The sequence below is a fragment of the Coffea eugenioides genome, chromosome 4 (assembly GCF_003713205.1).
Source record: "Coffea eugenioides isolate CCC68of chromosome 4, Ceug_1.0, whole genome shotgun sequence".
In the NCBI taxonomy this organism is placed as follows: Eukaryota; Viridiplantae; Streptophyta; class Magnoliopsida; order Gentianales; family Rubiaceae; genus Coffea; species Coffea eugenioides.
In genome coordinates, this window is record NC_040038.1 from 7,710,133 (window position 1) to 7,729,028 (window position 18,896).

Here is an 18,896-nt window from a genome sequence, read left to right on the forward strand (position 1 = left end):
CTGCATATTTTACAATAATTCAACCCATTTAATTTAGAAAATCATAGAAAATCATGAAAGATATTCTTTAACCATAAAAGATAGAAGTTTAAAGTCCTAGATTTTCATGAGTGCATAGTTTCCTACCCTTTGGCCATTACATACTTTTTGTGCTTCGTTTCAAAGGACCTCTTCTTATACAAAACTATCAAAAGGAAAGAATCCATGGGTAGTAGACATGCTCTTAAATCCCTTGTGTTGAAACCATTATTTGTCTTGGTAACCTGTAGTGCATTTGAAGATTTTCTTCATTGCATATCCACCGGTTCCAAAGAAAACATTGAAAAATATATTCACAAGCCTAATTCTCCAAAATACTTATCACTCCTGAAATATGCCCAAAAGATTTCAAGATGGTCAAATTCAACATCTGCATTCCCTCTTTTTATTGTCACCCCATATCATGAGGCCCAAATGAGAGCCATTATTCTTTGCAGCAAAAAGCTTAGTTTACAAGTCAGAGTCAAGAGTGGGGGACATGACTATGAAGGCCTCTCATACCGTTGCGATCCCCGTTCATCATGATTGATCTGTGCAATATCAAATCCATTAACATTGATCTGGAAAGTAAAACTGCCAGGATTCAGACTGGGTTAACTCTAGGCCAACTTTACTATGCAACCAGTTTTGTACCCATTCGTTGAACGGAAATCGTCGAAAAATAATAAATTATTTAGCCAATTTTATAAAAATGTCGATATGAAATACAAATTTAATGTATATTTTATTATAACCTTTCTTAAATACGAACTTAATGTATATGAAAACTTACGATGAAAATACTTGTTTAAATCCTATCTCTTCATACAAAACAAATAGAAAATAAAACCAAAACACACAAAATTCAAGATATGTTACTAAATGCTTACAATTGAAGATGAACGTGTCTTTTTAAAAAAAAATGTGTATCGAAGAAAGATGTACCTGATAATCAAAAAGAGTGAAAACCCAAAATCGATGCTTTAATGGGCCAACCGCTTGCACTGGAAATACCTAACCATGAATTTGATGCTTGAAATTCGTTTATTAGAGGCTATATATAGGCATAAGAATTGATAAGCATATAAAGAGATATTGATAAGAATATTAAAAGTAGTTTTATCTTAATTTAAGTTGCTTAAAGTATTTAATTTTGGGTAGGAAATAAGAATTGATAAGGATATAAAGAGATATTGATAAAAAATATTAAAAGTAGTTTTATCTTAAATTAAGTTGCTTAAAGTATTTAACTTTGGGTAGGAAATAAGAATTGATAAGGATATAAAGATATTGATAAAAATATAAAAAGATAAGAATAAAAAATAGTTTTACTAAAGGCGTGCATGTTAAAAAAATTATACGGGTCATACCTTGTTATACCTAGAAGTTCACAAATCAAAAGAGGAGCAAGCGGCCGCAAATATATGATTATGATAGAATGATAATCTGCCGCAAATATAGGATAGAATGCTTAGGATGGTTATAAGGACGGTTTTATAAGTCATACATGGATGATAAGGACGGTTTTATATTTGAAATTAAATTTAGATAGATATTGATAATTGATTTCATGCTTATGAAAAGAGAAAGATAAACTCCATATAGAGCATAGGTTATTTTTAAAAAAAATGTGGAAATTGAGATGGAAGAACGTAGGTTATTTTATAGAGCGAGTTGAAACTACTTGCTGTGTCGTTAAGCCACATAGGAAAGAGAAAGTATAAAGTGATAAGAATGAGAATACGACTTTATTATATATATATATATATGATTGCTAAAAAAAGTAAAACTCATGCATTTGCTGGTGGGCTATGCCCTACAGTTGGATCAGGTGGGCACATAAGTGGTGGAGGTGTAGGGACTTTGTTAAGAAAGTATGATCTTGCTGCTGATAACGTTGTAGATGCAAGGGTTATGGATGCCAATGGACAAATTCTTAACAAGAGAAAAATGGGTGAAGATTTGTTTTGGGCTATAATGGGAAGTGGAGGAGCAAGTTTTGGGGTAATACTTGCATGGAAACTCAAACTATCTTGTGTTCCTGAGCAGGTTACAGCTTTCACAGTTCGTAGAAAGCTTGATCGTGGCAATATAAAATTGATCCAGAGATGGCAAAATATTGCCCATCAATTTCCTGAAGATCTTTTCGTGAGAATGATCCTTCAAAATCCAGCACCAGTTGTAAAAGGAGGAAAAAAGATTGTTCAGATTTCCTTTCAAGGTTTGTATCTTGGGACGGCTGATAAGCTTGTTACTTTATCAAGCCGATACTTGCCGTAATTTGGGATAAAGGTTAGAAGTTGCTTTCAAGATCCCACTGGAATTAAAAATTGCAAAAGGAAACCTTGCATCAAGAAAGAATGCTATCAAGTTCCATGGATCAAATCAACGCTTTATTTCACGTCAAAAACACTTAAAAGTTCATTGCAGTATTTGGTGAGCAAAAGTAGCACGCCTGCTTATTACAAGGCAAAATCTGATTTTGTTACACGACTAATACCAGATAAGGCATGGGTATTGATAAAGAAAATGTTTCTTGAAGAAGACAGCCCCATGATGATATTAGATCCTTTTGGTGGAAGAATGAGTCAAATTTGCGAGTCTGAACTTCCATTCCCACACAGGAATGGGACATTGTATAACATACAATACTTGATGAATTGGAAGCACAATAACCAAAATGAGAGCAACAAGCATATTGAATGGGTAAGAAGGCTCCATAAGAAAATGGAGCCATTTGTTTCTCAATCTCCTAAAGCTGCATATATCAATTACAGGGATCTTGATTTGGGGGTCAATGGAGAGGGGTACAAGTATGAAGAAGCAAAGACATGGGGAGAAATGTATTTCAAAGACAATTTTGAAAAGTTGGCAAGGATAAAGAGTAAGGTTGATCCTAACAACTTCTTTAGGAATGAACAAAGTATTCCACTTTTATTTTGAGGCTAAAACAGCACAAATATGCATTTGCGTAGTTTGCCTACCTTGATATACTTCTTTATCAAAATACAACCAGTCTTGTAGGATATATATCAAGTGCATGTTGAATTGATCATGACTCTATATGGTTGTATAAGCATTTATTATCTTATCTTAATAATAAACAATGCATTCATGTTGAATTGATCATGACTCTATGTGGTTGTACAATCATTATCTTCTTCTACCATATAGACTAAGGGTGAAAGCTCCCATGACACGTAGGAATCGTCGTTATATGGAAATAGAGACGGTTTCTTTTTTATTACAAATTGTTGATGTCATCAAATTGGGTGTTGAAAACTGGAAAGTTTTGCTTCGGTTGGATGGTTTGATGTAGTAGTTAGTTACGGGAAATAGGACAATTGAAATTTTAAAGTGTGAATTTTCACTTTATTGATTGGAGCAAGTTGAATTAGATATTTCTAAAATTCAGTTGATAGTGCGAAAGTTTATGTTAAGCCGGCGGTGGAACCGAATCTAATGAGTTAGGATGTTGAAGTATTTGGTTTAAACTGTTTAATCTTTTATTTGCCTAATTATTTTTATGCTGTGCAATGATTTTTTTATTATTCAGATAAATTTTTAAATCTTTTATCTGCCTAACTATTTTAACATTGTGGAATGATTTTTTGTTATTTGATAAATTTCTCCATTGGGGAAGGTTAAGAACCTAGATACTTTCGATTTGGAAATTGGGCAGTTAATAGTTTTCATGTGGTGTTTTGCAGACATCATGATCGTTATCTTCTATTGGTAATCCAAAAGTTGCTGCTTACGCATTCTGAATTTTATTTTTGTATATTTAATTTTCTCTTCGCTTTTTTCTCCCCTTTTTACTAATCTAAGTTTTACATGATTTTTTGGTGATGATTGCAGGTGGAGAAAGTTGGGCTTTTTCCTCTTCAAGACTGCTGAAACACTCCAAGATATGGTATATTTTATGTCATTCACTATTAAAAAGTTTACTTTCATACACTGTTTTTTTTTTTAAATTTTCAATCAAGTTTCGGTTGTGATTTTCCTGGTTATTCATTATTTGGATGCTCTTTCACAAGCTTCCTTTTCCATTCATTAAGGAGAAGGTCTGTTTTCTTTATTTGCTTTGCATCTCTATCCCATTAAATGATGGATCTATTTTTGATAGTTCTGTGCGTACTTAGACGCCGGGCTTTCAACCACAAATGACGAAAAGCATTGTAAGTCATCAAGGATTTCCATTATTTTAGATTATTGTTTTTAAGTGCCTTTTCCTCGTCTTTGCATAAATCTTGCCTATCATTTTCTTTTGCTAGAGTCCGAGTTTTTCATTAAAATTTTGCCAATTTGTTCCGAGGGATTGGCCTGTGTATTTAATGGGATGATATTTTGCGACTATAATGTAAATTATAGCAGAATTAGTGCTCCCTATATTTGTTATTACTTTAGTTGAGCGTCACTTTGTTATTGCAGGAAAATCTTGCAATTTAGATCTAAATTACCTTTTACCAAAATGGATTTTCTTCCCTTCTTTCCTGCCATTCAAGAGGCTTTTTATTGTTAATGGAGCTTTTTTATTCCCTTATTCACACCTTTTGGCTGGCTTTCGTGGTACAGTTTAGTTGTACCGGACACAGCAAATCTCTTGGTAAAACCTCTTATTTATTTATTCCATGAATTTGAACTGTACAAGCTAACCAATTGCTTTCAGCCATATGGCAATTTTCACTAAAATACAAGGGACTAGAATAAATTGTTTTTATGTTTATAGGCAGTAAAAGTTTAGACCAAGATTAACAAGTCTCGAATATTAGAATTTAACCACATGCTAGAATTAGTAATTAAATTATCATATTGCTTAGCAACTTTAAATTAGGTATTTGTTAACTACAAAATGGATCAAATTGCTACAAAGCTGTAGTTTCTTCCTTTTGTTTCATTTTGTGATTATTGACTAAAAAATCTCTTATGGTTCTGCATCTATCCAAGAAGAGGTTTTCGTTCTTTGTTTTTGCAATCCTTTTTTTTTTTTTTGTCTTAACTTTTCAACGCATACTTGCTTAGCTTAATTGAGGTGGACTGTCATTAAGCTCAGAGAGTCAATGATGGTGATTTGATGAATAAGCTTAGAGGTCAATGATGGTGAATTTGTTATAGGATTGAACATTCATTAACTGCTATTAGTACATTATGGTACCTTTGCCACTTTTTCATCTTTCTGAAATCATTCAGCTTTACAAATCAGTTGAAGAAATAACTGGAGAATCTTATTAATGTTTATTTTTCTTGTATTTTCTTTGGCTTTGTACGTGATATTATGCCTCTGAGTCATTGCGTAATTTTACCAATCTAATCGTTTCAGTTTGGATGGTCAAATTTTTCTTATTGGATGGGATAATCTGAATTTTTTAAATGGTATGCAGACACGGAAGATACTTGGCAATGGATGGACTAAACTTGTAAGAGTTGTTTTAGGGAATTAATTCGTGGTAAATGAACCACTTATTTAGTGTTTTAATATTTGTCTTGCGTTAATGCCTAGATATTTCAACAGCCATTTAAGCCATTGGGAATTTGCGATTGATTAAGCAAAATCTTGTGCAAGCTTAAAAACTAAGTTTGCAACTCTTTTTTTTTAAGTGCCATGAGTCTATGATTATTGATTCTTTCTAACTGTATAGAAAAAAGAAACTAATAAAATAGTTATATTTGCATAACCAGATTGTACTTTTATCGAAAAGCTAATTCACCTGGAATGTGAAATTTGGGCGTGAATAATTCTTGAAGTAGCAAATATTCTTTGAAGATTGGAGAAGCCTTTCTGGTTTCTGGAAAATCATTGCCACGCTTGAAGCCTCTACCATTTTAAAATTTTTTTAAAAACTTCTTGTTTGGCAGACAAGTTTTTTGCCAAGTTTGTTTGCTACAAGTTTTTTAAAAACTTTAGCTACAGTAACCTCAAAAAACTTTTCAAAAGTTTTAAACTATACACTTCAAAATATTCAAAAAAAAAAACACATTTCAAAAATTTTTTTAAAAATTTCTACAGTAAGCTACAGTAAAATTTTAAACAAACACCCAAAAAACTCACTTGCTAAACGAGTGTATCTCTCAGTTGTCAGATCTTTGGAAAGTTTTTCTTGTTTGTATTTTATTTGTCAGGTTGTTTCCCTTTACCTTTTTTTTTTTTTTTGTCATGGGACAAAAGATAAAGAATTTTTGTTTTTTTGGTGTTACGTTTATTTGGATTTATTTTGAAAGATAAACTACAAACATTTTTCCTCCAATCTAATTTCACCTGTGTTTTTAATCAAGTTATTGTCAGGGAAAGGAAGAAAGAAAAAAGGATGCAACGTTTTTCAGTTAAGCACTGGGGCTACGTTAGTCATTGGTGTATTTACTTGGCAACAGAGGTATGCATTGCTAGTATCTATATTCATTTATGCTCACAAGAGTACTTTTTATTCTGCATATTAGCAAAGATTTTGTACGTAAGCTCAGTGTCTTGCTTGCCTAAGGACAAGAAGAGGCATGTAGCTTTTGCATATCTTTTGTTTTTTGTCTTCCTTTTATCTTTTGATTTCCTTCTCTTACTCTGTATGACTTCTTAATAGTTAAAGGTAAAAACCATGGCGGGTTCGTTGTAATGATATATTTTTTTCTTTCTTTTTTGAAGTTATTGATTACTCTTATTTGGAAAATGGATTTCCCTGTTCAGAAAAGAGAATTGCTTTTATATTGCTTTGATATTGATGATTCATTTGGAAGCTAAATAACTCAATTTTTTTGGAAACTATTGGTTGCATTTTCTGGAACCTATTGGAACCTTTGATATTGAAGATTCCTTTAGAGCATTATTTGAAACATTATTTGGAATAATTATTGTAGCACTTTTTGTGATGTGATGTATGTGAGATAAAAAGGTGATTAGGAATATAAAAAGTTAGATTGGGAAATATGTTTATATATTATTTGAGATATTTTTGCTAACCAAACACCTAACTCAATTTATTTGGAACCTTTTGGTTGTGGTTTTTTAGCTTCAATCAACTCAAAGCAAAGACTCAGCTACATGAGTTGATGCTAACTTGAATTTAAAATTAGAAATTATTTAACTGTTCTTTTCTCTTTCTTTTTTTTGACTCTTTTATTTTTCTACAAAAGTGATTTAAATGCCTACTTTTTTGCTCTTTTTTTTTTCATCGGCTCTTCTGTTTTTCTGCAAAAAATGTTCTTATCCTCCTGAACTTCTTGAATTTATTGCATGAGAAAATAATTCAAACTTCTTAGCACGATCAAGCATTGATTTATAGGTCGACACAAGTAATGTTTAGTAAATTGAAATTGTCTTTATTCTATTTATGTTGTGGTCTTCAGCTCATTTTCTTTTTCTCTATGCCTAAAGTTACAGCAAAAGTAGAGAGTCGAACAGTGTGGAAATTCTACAGAACCTGCCTGCTTTGCAACAGCTGCTATATGGTCTTATTGGATGTAGGGAAATTTTTCTGCTAATAATTAGTCTACTTTTGATCTTATTAGTCAGTTACTCTCTGTCTGTTTTCATGGCTGCTCTTTTAAAGACTTCTGAATGTCTAAGAGCCATAGGCAATTAAGAGTAAGAAACTTGTTAGAATTCTTAGTTTTATGGGGCAGCTATTCACAATTATGTAATACACTGTGCCCAATTTTTGGTACATTTTGTCTTGGCACTTTTGCTTCTGTTTACGAGTTCATAATATTTTTTATTTATTTATTTAGTCAAGTAGGATTTTGTGAAGGTTAAGTTTAGAACATGACTCCAGAACCTGTCACCAATAAATATAAGAAATTGGATTTTTTCAGGATAGTGTGGATAAAGGTACAATTAAAGGAAAAGTAATTTTACTATAAGTAAGAGTAGCAGCAATGGCCTAACAATCGATTGGCCTCCTTATATTTGTTTTTTATTGGAGTTCTGTCATTTTAATCTGAATCATGTGTTTCTCGAATTATCAAGTGTTTGGTTTCAAAAATTTATCAACTATTAGATGGCATCATCCTTAATTTTCACAATAAAATGTGAAGCTTTGGTTGTAACATACGAAAGTTAAATTCACAGTTGATTTTGGCACATACAAAAGCCATGGTGACAAAGTACATTATCACACTCATATAAATGCAAGTCGCATACCAATTGAGGATTGATATTGCTTGTATATATACATCATAGCTATCAACTCCCTAAATAATTAATGCAAAACTAATTTCTAATTTAATATTATTACGGAAAATTGCATTTTTACATTGACACCCTTTTAACTCATATGACTCCCATAATAATATATTTTTCTTTTCTTTAGAAATAATACAGACTTAGATACAATCTCACACCGCGCGATGCGCGGTGATACCCTCCTAGTTCATCCTAATCCGCGACTGTCTAATGTGTTCCTGCTTGTTGAGCCATCTGCTACAAAATGCCATCGTAGTGTTCTCAATCTCAATCTCAATTGACTGCTACAAAGCCACACAGTCTTCTCAATTGAATGCTGCAATTTCATTCTTCTCAATCTCAAGTGACTGCTGCAAAGTCACACAGTCTTCTAAATCTGAATCTCAATTTCAAGATTTCAGGCTCCACAACTTTCTCAACCTTCTCAGCTCAATTCAATGGAGCAATGGAGGGTTACACGATGTGATTCATTGTGTCCTCTCTCCCCTAAATGATATGCAAAGTTAATAAGATTGAGTTATTAGTTCATCCCTTTCAAATCAAATTCCTTGTTCTGGATGCGCTACTGAAACTTCAAAATAACACACTTTTGGATTTAGAGTAATGTCCAACCACAAATACTTTTGGACCCAGAGTAAGACATTACAGCAATGTCTTATTTGATAAGTATTTTTGAATGAGGCGTTCAGTTTTGGTGTCATTCGGTTTACCATGATCACCAAGAAAAGTTAAAGTAGAAGTAACTCTTAAAATTCTACCATTTTCAACATATACATATACATCTAAATGATTATATGTCAATCGATTCATTATATTGGACATAAATTTTGGATTCCAATAGTACTCTGTTGCAAAATACTAACCACTCTATCATCTCCATTATCAAGTTAAAACATATACATATACATCTAAATGCACAATCTATAATATTGGACATAAATTTTGGATTCCAATAGGCCTCTGTTGCAAAATACTAACCACTCTATCATCTCCATTATCAAGATAATAACATACAATTCTGAACATGAAGATAATGTAAAACTCATAAAATTTGCCTTACCCAACTATTTATACCCCTTATGGACGTCGTAGATTCGAGTTTACTTACTTTTTTTTGTCAGTACAAATGGGAGTTTACTTTTAATCTACTTTCACAATCTACATGTATGCCTTACTACATATAGCATACTGAAAATGGAAGCGGAGAGGGGATAGGAGGCTAGAACTCAAGACCACACTTTTAACTTTTAGGGTCTTAACCTTAGCCACTAAATCATAATATATCCTTTTTATTATTTCATATGCCATTTAAACTACACTCTTAACTTCTTTTTTCCCACCTAACACGGTTGATGTAGATAAATAATTTCTAATATTTTGAAAAGTTTATTTTTGAAGAATAAAACTAAAAGCATTTTGAAACAATAAGAAGATAGTTATTTTCCTAAATTTTCTTTTTAGGACATAAATTACCAAAAAATGAAATATGTTTTCACAAAAAACAAAGTCCTCCCCGTAACATCATACAACTAATATTTTACAAATGGGATATATAAGAAATCCAAACCAACAAATGTATCTTGTATAAAATATATTGTTATGACAAAGTAAACATCTAATAGCTATTAGGGAATAAAAAAGAGAGAAGAGATGATTTCTCATGTTTTTCCTCTATATCGTTATAATATCATATACTAATTCTTTTCAAACATATACAAGAACATAAAGTTTACTATTTTGTTGTAGTTTTTAGAGAAATTATTGTAGAAATTCATTTGCAAGCAGTAAAAATTTTAATACAACATCCATCATAATATTTTGAACCTCATAATTTCCATGTATCATACAGTAGAGGAAAATATACATTTATAAAATCCCAATTATTGAATCGTTAAATTAGTGTATTGGGTTTAAAAACCACATGATGCATGTATAATTTTTAGAACTCGAGAGCGCTTGCAGATATATTTTATGCCTCAGTGGAGGTTTGTGAAATTATATCAGACAAAATATCCCATAAACTTCTTGTAAGCGCTCAAAGCCCTAAACCCTGCCACAACCATCCACCCACCACCACCACTGCCACCACCCTGTAGATTTCATTTTCCCTAGTATCGGATCATCCTCCTTTGTCTCCCTCCTCTCCTCCTTTTGTTTTTTTTTGGTGAGTAACAGTTCTAGGCCATTCCCTCCTCAATATTCTAATGTTCTGTAGGCATTTCCTTTTTCCTTTCAATTCTTCTATTATGCCCAACCTGATAAAACCCACAAAAAGCACAAAAATTTAATGAAAATCTTTATTAACCCATCCAAACAATGAATAGAATCAGACGCACTTACTTATTTTCAATTTCCTTTAGATTTAGCATAATGGGTTGCTCCAATAGTGCTTAAAGATTTAATCTTGTTTGTGCGTTGATTGAATTCAGCTGCCGTGGTTTCTTGGGAAGTAAATTAAAAAGATAAAGCATTGTACTTTTTATTGATGTTCTATTTTTTTTTGAGGTTGATTGCAGGATAATAGTGTGGAGAAATGCAAGCTATTCATGGAAAGATTCGACTGATAGGGAGGCTGACCATCAACAATTTTAAAAATGTTGATCTCAAGAGAGCAGTGTGGGACAGTGCTGTCACTAGCTCGAGCACTCATTTTGGTTCAAATCCCTTATGGTTGCAGGTCAGTTAAAAGGTTTTTAAGATATTTTTTTCATTGTATTTTTGTTGCCAAACTGTTTTATTTTGAAATTTTTTTGTATGTTGTATGTTAGTTGTTTTTTTTTTCTTTTTTTTTTTTTGCCGCTTGTAATATTTTTCATTTTTCCATAATTAACTTGAGAAAGATTATTACTTGTGTCCCGTGTAGGAAAAAGTATTTTAATGTTGAATTTGACTTGGGAGTACAAGAATTAGACAGCGAGGTCCTCGACTGCACAACTAGTTTCGTGTTAAGAACCTCCATTTAATAGAGGAAGTGGATGGTAGAATGAAAAGGGTGGAATCTATAGTTTAAGTGATGGTCAAGTAGGATGCTATAGTGATTTATGTAGAAAATATATGAGAAGAGATTAGCTGTTGAAGGCTTTAGGTCTGCAGAACACAGCTCGATCATGGTACTGAGGGAGTTTATATGGGTATGAGCAGAATTAAGTTTTGCTTTTGGAGATTATGAGATAGTTGTTCTGGCATTTTGACGAGTTAAATTGGATGACTGGAACTGAGTTAACTATGTTGCCACTTTGCCAGTAAAATATAGGATATCTACAGGCCCTCAGAATTCAAATGGAATGGTTTTGCTGTTCTGTTTAGTTCTCCACTCTGTTGTTCTAATTCTTGCTGCCTGCAATAGGGAAGATTGTTAGTATTGTAATAGTATAATCAATTCAAAGATACTGATATCTGTAACAGTAATTAAATTGGGGCACCAGTTGGAGTTCACTTCTGACCGACATGTTGCGTTGTAACAGTATATCTTGTCCTTATCTTTTGTTAAGACGAGGAAACAAATGCTTATGTTCTTAAGAGGGGGAACATACATGGCTTGCTTTTAGTATGGCCAACCTCATTCTCTAAAGCATATGTAAGGAGTGTCCTAATTTTATTCATTTGGACATCAGTGAAATTTACTTTCAAGCGTACATGCACAGCATCATGCTTGTAAAAAATTCTTTCTACAATAACTTTACTTTTTGAGGACAACAGACTGAGCAAGTAAAATGAGTGAGAAACTATCTTGTTCTCAGTAGTAAAATATTGGTGAATTAACTATGTTCCTAGCTGCAGCTAGTTTTTCTCAGTTTTCAGCAGTTTCCTGTCCCTAATCTGATTTATCTGAATTAACATTTAAATGCTGTTATGTTCTTATACTATTTCCAATGTCTTTCTTCTCACACGTCACCGTTTATATCCGCTTGACAGTGAATCTTATTTGTACAGTTTTGATATTATATTAGATGGTATCTTGAGATTGCCTTAAAAGCCAGAACTTTCTTTTGATTGTCATGTTCCCCATTGGTCAAAAAGGACCAGAGGTAGGCTATGTAGAATCCTCTTAACATCCAAAAATGGTGGCTCATGGAAGGAATTATGTCACATAATTCTGTGGATCATTTGGAAAGACATTATTGGAAATGTTTTTGAGGATGCCAATATCCAAGAGCTAAAACCAGGTTTTGCTGAATCTTTTATTTGTGTTGTGTACACACGAAACTCTTGAGGGGCTGGACGTTTTTGTGCATTTCTCAAGGTTTTTTGCTTTCTCAAAGTTTTTTGTTTTCTCTGAACATAATTGTCCTTACTCTTACTGATTCATGCTCATTGTTATGTGGGTTGCAGCACTTTGAGCCCTTTATATTATGGGATCCTTATCTTTATCCCGAAAGAAGTGCTAAGTCATGACAAAATTGGCATATTTGTTGAATATTGTCATCTTAAACTTCCTTGGAAAGCCAAAATAAACTAACTCCAATGTCTTGTATGAGTTATGCCCTAATTAAGCAATATATGTTTCAAAAGATACTTAAGATCACTGTAAACTTGGATTAAGATTCTTAATCTTGTGCATTACTTAGATTGGTCTATAGGAAAATAAGTTCCTTAGGCAAGTTAAGATGCATTGCTATTTCTTCCATTAAAAGAAGCTGGTAGTAGGAGAGAGAAGCAAATGTTTGCTGTTTACTTCTAGGACCTGCACCTGACCTTTACAAGCTTGGTGTTTGCATTTTGGCACGTCAAGGTAATGTGTAGATAGAAATACAGATATAGATATAATGGCTGTCCATTTATATTGGAAAATAGAAAATGGAATTCAAGACGTTAGGAAATTAGAAAAAAAATCTGCAACCTAATATGTTCATACAAATAATAAAACCTGAAAACTCAACTATGAAAACCATTAGTATGACAAAAATAGTCTTGTAATACAGTATGACAATAGAGAACTACAGAACGAGAACACTGCCTGAGTTTGATATGTTCGCTTTCTTGCTTTCCGGAGTGATTTGGAATTTATTTGTCCAAATTCCTTAACTTGTATGGTAACAGTTGCCTATGGTTAGCTTGGTGCTTTCTTATTCATTGTTGTTTCTGCAACTAAAAGTGAAGTGATGTGATATGCATATGTCTACATGATGATCTATAATGCTTTCCTTGGAAGTCATGTCGCAGATGTGCATTTGTGCATTATCTGGGAGGAACAGATTTGAATCATCAAGTAACTCATGTCGAAGATACAATGTGTTTTACTAATATATGCTTTACAGGAATATATCTAACCAATTGCTCATGATGCTAATAACCAAAAAACATTTTCTGTATTTTAATATTGTTTTATGCTGATGAATCTTTCAGCTCAAGGAGTTTGGTACAGAAACTGGCTTCTTGATGTCATTCAAGAACAATGGCATGTCGAAAGGGGAAAAATCTTGGACTGGGCCTGCACCGTGTTTATCGCAATCGGTTAGACTTGTGCCAACCAACAGGTGCTTCTCAACAATTGGAAATTCAGTCGAATCTGCTCCTCAAGATGCTTCTGTTACTACATCGAACATACCTACACGGATCAAATTTAAGAGGCTTGATAAAACAGCAAGGCACATAATGCAGGCATGAAAATTATTGATCATGTTTCTAGTAATTTTACTTCCATCTTTTATTATTTTTCACTAATTATATTCTTCTACCGTTATGCTTATCTCTACTTGTAACTTTGTTTAACTTGTGATTGTGACAGATTCTTGATAAGGAAGCAGTTGAGGAAGTGAAGTCAAAGAGAGAGATTCCTGAAATTAAACCTGGTTATATGGTCCAGCTCAAAGTGGTATGGAAGATTTTGGTTAAAAGGAAATTATGGTTTTCAAATTTTTTGGCCTCTTTTCCTTTGCAGATTTGACATCAGGTCTCTTGGCGTCTAAATGCGTTTATTTGCTGATTGATAGTAATAAGATAACTTATTAATTTCATGTGATTTCATTAAAACAGGAAGTGCCTGAGAACAAAAGACGTGTTTCAGTAATTAAAGGCATAGTAATAGCAAGACGAAATTCTGGTATCAGTACAACATTTAGATTGAGAAGACTTGTGGCTGGCGTTGGCGTTGAATCCCTTTATCAACTGTAAGTCTTTAGTTTATTGTCATTGAGATTGAGAATCAAATGACCTGCTGCATGTCCACAGTGAAACTCTTCTTTGTTTACCCTTTTGTTTTCTGCTTTGAGGAGAGTGTCCTCCTTACACATAGCATCCAGAACAGATGTATGTCTCTTTCTGGGAATTGTGTAGAATTTAAGCTGTTTGGGATCATCATGGGGAAACTCTTTAGGTGGTAGCCAGTATATCTGGTAAGTGGCAGCAGTGCTTTATTTGGCCACCTCTTCAACTTAATCCACCAGGTGCCTGGGATTTACATAGGCTGATAAAAGACTAATGGTTCTCAAAGTCAGTTTCTGAGTTGGTAGGTTATAAGCTGGATCATGTTGTCTTTGGTCTTATGTTAAACTTTATTATCCCACCTGATAGAAGCAGAATATGGTTGGTAATGTCATTTAATTTGGAATTTTGCATGTCTCAATTAGTTCTGGAATCTCCCCGTATTGCATTTATCTGGGTTTTGAACCCGGTTGCCTTTTCACCCTGAAACTAGGTAGTTTGCATCACATCTCATCACCCTTCTTTTGATCATTTTCATGGCTTCACCTCTTCTCTGTCTTCTGATATCTATACTCTCAAGTTTATGAAATAATTTGTGTGAAGTTTCAATCATGTCCCATCACATTCTCTTCTGGCATGTGCTTTTATATATATATATATAGCATGTGCTCCTCTACATCTAATTGTGATGAGCTACTTTCACTGGAATAGTGCTTCAAGTAATGACTGAATGGGTGGTGATCTCAGGTACTCGCCTAATATAAAGGAGATTAAGGTACTGGACAAAAAGAAAGTGCGGAGGGCTAAGCTATACTATCTCAGGGACAAGATGAATGCACTTAAGAAATAATAGCACGTTGTCTGAGATGAGAAGTGTATGTGAATTCAGAAAATGGTAGGGCTCCATTTTTTCTTCTGCAGACACTTCGACTGACTTTATGCAAATAATTCTGTATGCAAAGTGATTTTTCTTTTTATCAGGGTTTTGTCCATTTATCCTTTTGATTTGATTAGTTGGTTGGAAGAGGCTGCATTGGATCAGAATGCTCGACTAACTGCCTCAATTCTTAGAATATACTAACTCTTCTATGGCAGCATTATAATGCTCACCTCGTAGACTAAATAATATAGCTATGGTCTTGTGATTTTCAGGGCAGTTAAGTGACGCAATCCACCAACTTTATACCATCTGCATTCTTTTTCTGTTGGTACAGATAATTTGTATTAACATGTCATAAACAATACTTTTGTGCTTTACTCCATTAAACTGGTTAGATCTTCTTGCTTCATTCCTTGTAGATGTTACAAAATTTCTTACAGCAGAATATTCAAAGTACTCTATGAAGAATGTGAAAGGCCAGCTAAAGGATTTGTTCAAAAGATAACGCTTTAATTTAGCTTTTTAAAATGGTTTTCTTCCAGAAGCAGTTTTACTTGGTATTCAGGTCTTATAAGCAGATAAATATTGTTAATTATTCATCAGACTAGTCACCGTTGAAGGTCAATTGCTACTGCTTAGACTGGCCGAAAAATTATAATATCATACACCAAATGTGAAATATTTACAGTTGCTTCTGCAATCATAAAAGATACTAACTTTTTTTTCCCCTTTTGAGGAAAAAAAGGTACTAACTTTTGGCAAGGTATAATAATTCTACTAACCCTTGGTCTACATCTGAGATTTGCATTATATCAACATGTGCTAGTGGACCTCAAAGAGTAAGACGACTGTCGCATGCTTACCATGACCGTGATCTTAAGATTTGTCAACTAGTACTGTTCTGTTTGTTTATGTTTATCAACAAGAACTAAAAACTTGTAATGTTGCAGTGTTGTTGTCCTGGTAATCCTTGATTGAGCCTTGACTTTTGGATGTTCGTTTAGGAGGTATCTGCTGACGACAAGGTCAATTTCTGCAGAAAATATTACTTGGCTTGTACCCATAACTTCATCAATGAACTTGAGAGGCAAAACTGAATAGTCACAGGCTGACGAGACTATGGTGTAGTGGCTAAAGTTGAGGTTCCAAAACTTGGGAGATTCTGAGTTTAAATTCCCTCTCCTTCCGCCCTCTTCCTGTTTCTTAAATCTCATCCATTTCTTGCTAGGAGGAAAAAGGGAAAAAAGAGAATAGCCATGTTACTTATTTGACAATTTTATACTTTAGTGTCATAGTCATTATAGAGTTAAGCAGACAGTAGATCTCTTTTTTGGATAGCTTAAAACCATTTTGCTTCCCATTTCTTGAAGCATAATGTACTTCTGAATCAGGCAACGAGCATCATGGCCTGGTGTAATTACTCAAATTAGTACTAATCTCCAGTTCCTCGAATACAAAATTGTGCTATTTGTTGAGATGCGAATGAATTATTGAATCCAATTGGATTCAAGATGGAGGAGCTCTAAGTGAACGTGAAGAGGCATTAAATGGAAAAAAGGTTGGTGGGCTGATGCTCAAACACGAAATTAGTGACTTATGAGTCATGAGGCATTCTTTTAAGACAAATTGGTGGATAGATATGATTACTGATCATGCAAAAAATTGGCTCTCACTTGAAGATTATTCCATTTTTATGCGAACAGAAAAAGAATAGAATAATCCGAAGTAGTTCTTTTTCCTGATCCTTTCTTTGTATGTTTTAATTACGCTTAGCCCCTTAAACTTATGCTTGAGGATCATTTTATCCTCTCAAAATTTTTGAACAATGGTTTGCCTCACATATAAGAACAAAGTAATAAACACGACGGTTAGTTGTCGCGTCAAATAATGTGATAGCACAGTAGCTAATGCATTATAACTTGTTGATTGTATGAAACTTGATTTTACTGAGTTTTAAACGTCTCTTTGTTTCATTAGTTATAGTTCGTTCTATTATTGTATTGAAATATAGCGATGAATTTTTTCAAGTAGAGTTGAATGTATCCTTTGGTCAAACTCTCTCTTTCTCTCCTCATATCTACTCATTCTCCAGTAAAATTTGAAGAAATTTAGCATTTATAATTGACAAGACATTACAATTAAAGCGGCAAATGTAAATGATCCCCCACGTAGTTTTTATAAAAGCTAGGGATCTTCCCTCATTTTGAAATTTTGGTGTAGAATGAACTTGTATGCGGACGAAAAGAAATTCGAATGCAATTGCCATTTTGATTGTCGTAAATCCAATTCAAATAACAGTAACAATTACAAGTTAGTCATTATTCATGATTTGGAGGTAATATTCGTTGTAAATTGGCTATCGTAAAATGGACCTAAAAGTGCAATCAATCTCTTATTAAGATAGAGAATTTTGCCATTCATACGCAACTATAGTTTAGACTGATTGTTGAAGGATGACTTCTTTGTAGAGGACTAAAAGCAGCAACATGCAAAAGACTAAGAGGTAAAGTAAAACGAGAACAAAAGTTTGAGGCCGTTACGTGCAATTAACCTCTTTACCTTTTTGTTTTGTTGCCGCCCAACAACCTTCTGGCTTAATTTGACCATTCATTTTTTTTTCACTTTTTAGTGGAAATTTAGGTGGTCAAAGACTCAAAGCTTGTGATCTTTATGTACCAAAAAAGAGAAAAAGAAATCTTTTCACATTTAGCAGCCAACCTCGTGAAAGCTAGAATAGTCAAGGAGGCTGCCACCTTTTTTTTTTTTTTTTTTTTTTGCTTTTTTCTGATAAAAATTTTCTAAAAACAATTAATAAAAAATTTCATTCATGGAGCTGTGAATAAATACAAAATTTGTCTAAACTTGTCTCTACTAGTCAAGTGAGGTATTAAATTCTTATTTAAAAAGAGAAAAGTTAAAAAAAAAAAAAAGAAAAGAGAGGGGAAGAGAGAAATAAATAAGTGTATATGCACTATAAATAAAAAAGCATGTGTGCTGACTGATATATGATAAAGAAATTAGGCTCCAATAGAACTAAATGCTCAAACAATAAAAATAATATGAAAGCAAATACAAGGGAATTGTAGAAAACTCATAAAACGGCTCAATATATTATTATTGGTATTGGTTTGGTAGGATTTTATGTAATTGACTATTGTGAGATGAATTAAACTTGTCACAAACTTAAAATTAATGAAGTCTACATCACTACAACTAACCCACATTTAGTGAAATAAATAATTGGTTATTTTATCACAAAATCAATGCCTTATTGGCAGAATCTATTATTTGTATATAAATAATATCATTAAATTAACATTATGTAGAAGATGATAGATTAATCGATTAGATCAATATTATGATGCATCATTTTACAGATGATATGCTAAAAATTGTTTCTACAAGCAACATTTTTCACTCCTGATGAATCTAATGAAAACTTGATAAATACAACAACCAATCAATTATGTTGCAACCTACATTTAATTTTGAAAATAATTTCAAAAAAATTGATATTTTAAGTTGAACTTTATAATCAACCAAAAGGAATATGCACGGTCAAATTTAGGATTCGAATCCTATACCTGTCAATTAGAGGTGGGACAGGTGTGGGGAGATTAAAAAAAAAAACCTCATTTATGTATTTCAATCTTAATTCAATAATTTGTGATATGATATATGTAA

General features: G+C 33.0%; 3 protein-coding genes across 7 annotated transcripts; all 3 read left to right on the top strand.

Moving 5' to 3' along the window:
- Positions 1–1,785: 1,785 nt before the first annotated feature.
- LOC113768929 (berberine bridge enzyme-like 22) lies at positions 1,786–2,298 on the top strand. The gene has a single exon (XM_027313430.1). It carries the CDS (start codon positions 1,786–1,788, stop codon positions 2,296–2,298), a length of 513 nt encoding a protein of 170 aa, XP_027169231.1.
- Positions 2,299–2,465: 167 nt separating this feature from the next.
- LOC113767421 (berberine bridge enzyme-like 22) lies at positions 2,466–2,961 on the top strand. The gene has a single exon (XM_027311514.1). The coding sequence runs from the start codon at positions 2,548–2,550 to the stop codon at positions 2,959–2,961; it is 414 nt and encodes a 137-aa protein (XP_027167315.1). The 5' UTR covers positions 2,466–2,547.
- A 7,240-nt stretch (positions 2,962–10,201) lies between these two features.
- Positions 10,202–16,663, top strand: LOC113768368 (50S ribosomal protein L19, chloroplastic-like). 5 transcript variants are annotated; one of them, XM_027312700.1, is made up of 7 exons: positions 10,202–10,352; positions 10,705–10,865; positions 13,535–13,789; positions 13,917–14,003; positions 14,165–14,298; positions 15,080–15,227; positions 16,217–16,663. In XM_027312700.1, exons 2-6 carry the CDS (start codon positions 10,722–10,724, stop codon positions 15,180–15,182), a joined length of 723 nt encoding a protein of 240 aa, XP_027168501.1. In that variant the 5' UTR covers positions 10,202–10,352; positions 10,705–10,721; the 3' UTR covers positions 15,183–15,227; positions 16,217–16,663. The 5 variants fall into 5 exon arrangements, with proteins under 5 accessions (XP_027168501.1, XP_027168502.1, XP_027168503.1 ...); XM_027312701.1 differs by having other exon boundaries at positions 16,252–16,662; XM_027312702.1 differs by lacking the exon at positions 16,217–16,663 and adding an exon at positions 15,485–15,599.
- Positions 16,664–18,896: the final 2,233 nt, after the last annotated feature.

Coding starts and splice junctions, on each gene's coding strand:
- LOC113768929 (XM_027313430.1), top strand. CDS start 1,786: ATGATTGCTAAAAAAAGTAAAACTCATGCATTTGCTGGTGGGCTATGC.
- LOC113767421 (XM_027311514.1), top strand. CDS start 2,548: ATGTTTCTTGAAGAAGACAGCCCCATGATGATATTAGATCCTTTTGGT.
- LOC113768368 (XM_027312700.1), top strand. CDS start 10,722: ATGCAAGCTATTCATGGAAAGATTCGACTGATAGGGAGGCTGACCATC. Junction 13,790..13,916: donor CAGCAAGGCACATAATGCAG/GCATGAAAATTA, acceptor TGATTGTGACAG/ATTCTTGATAAGGAAGCAGT. Junction 14,299..15,079: donor GTTGAATCCCTTTATCAACT/GTAAGTCTTTAG, acceptor TGGTGATCTCAG/GTACTCGCCTAATATAAAGG.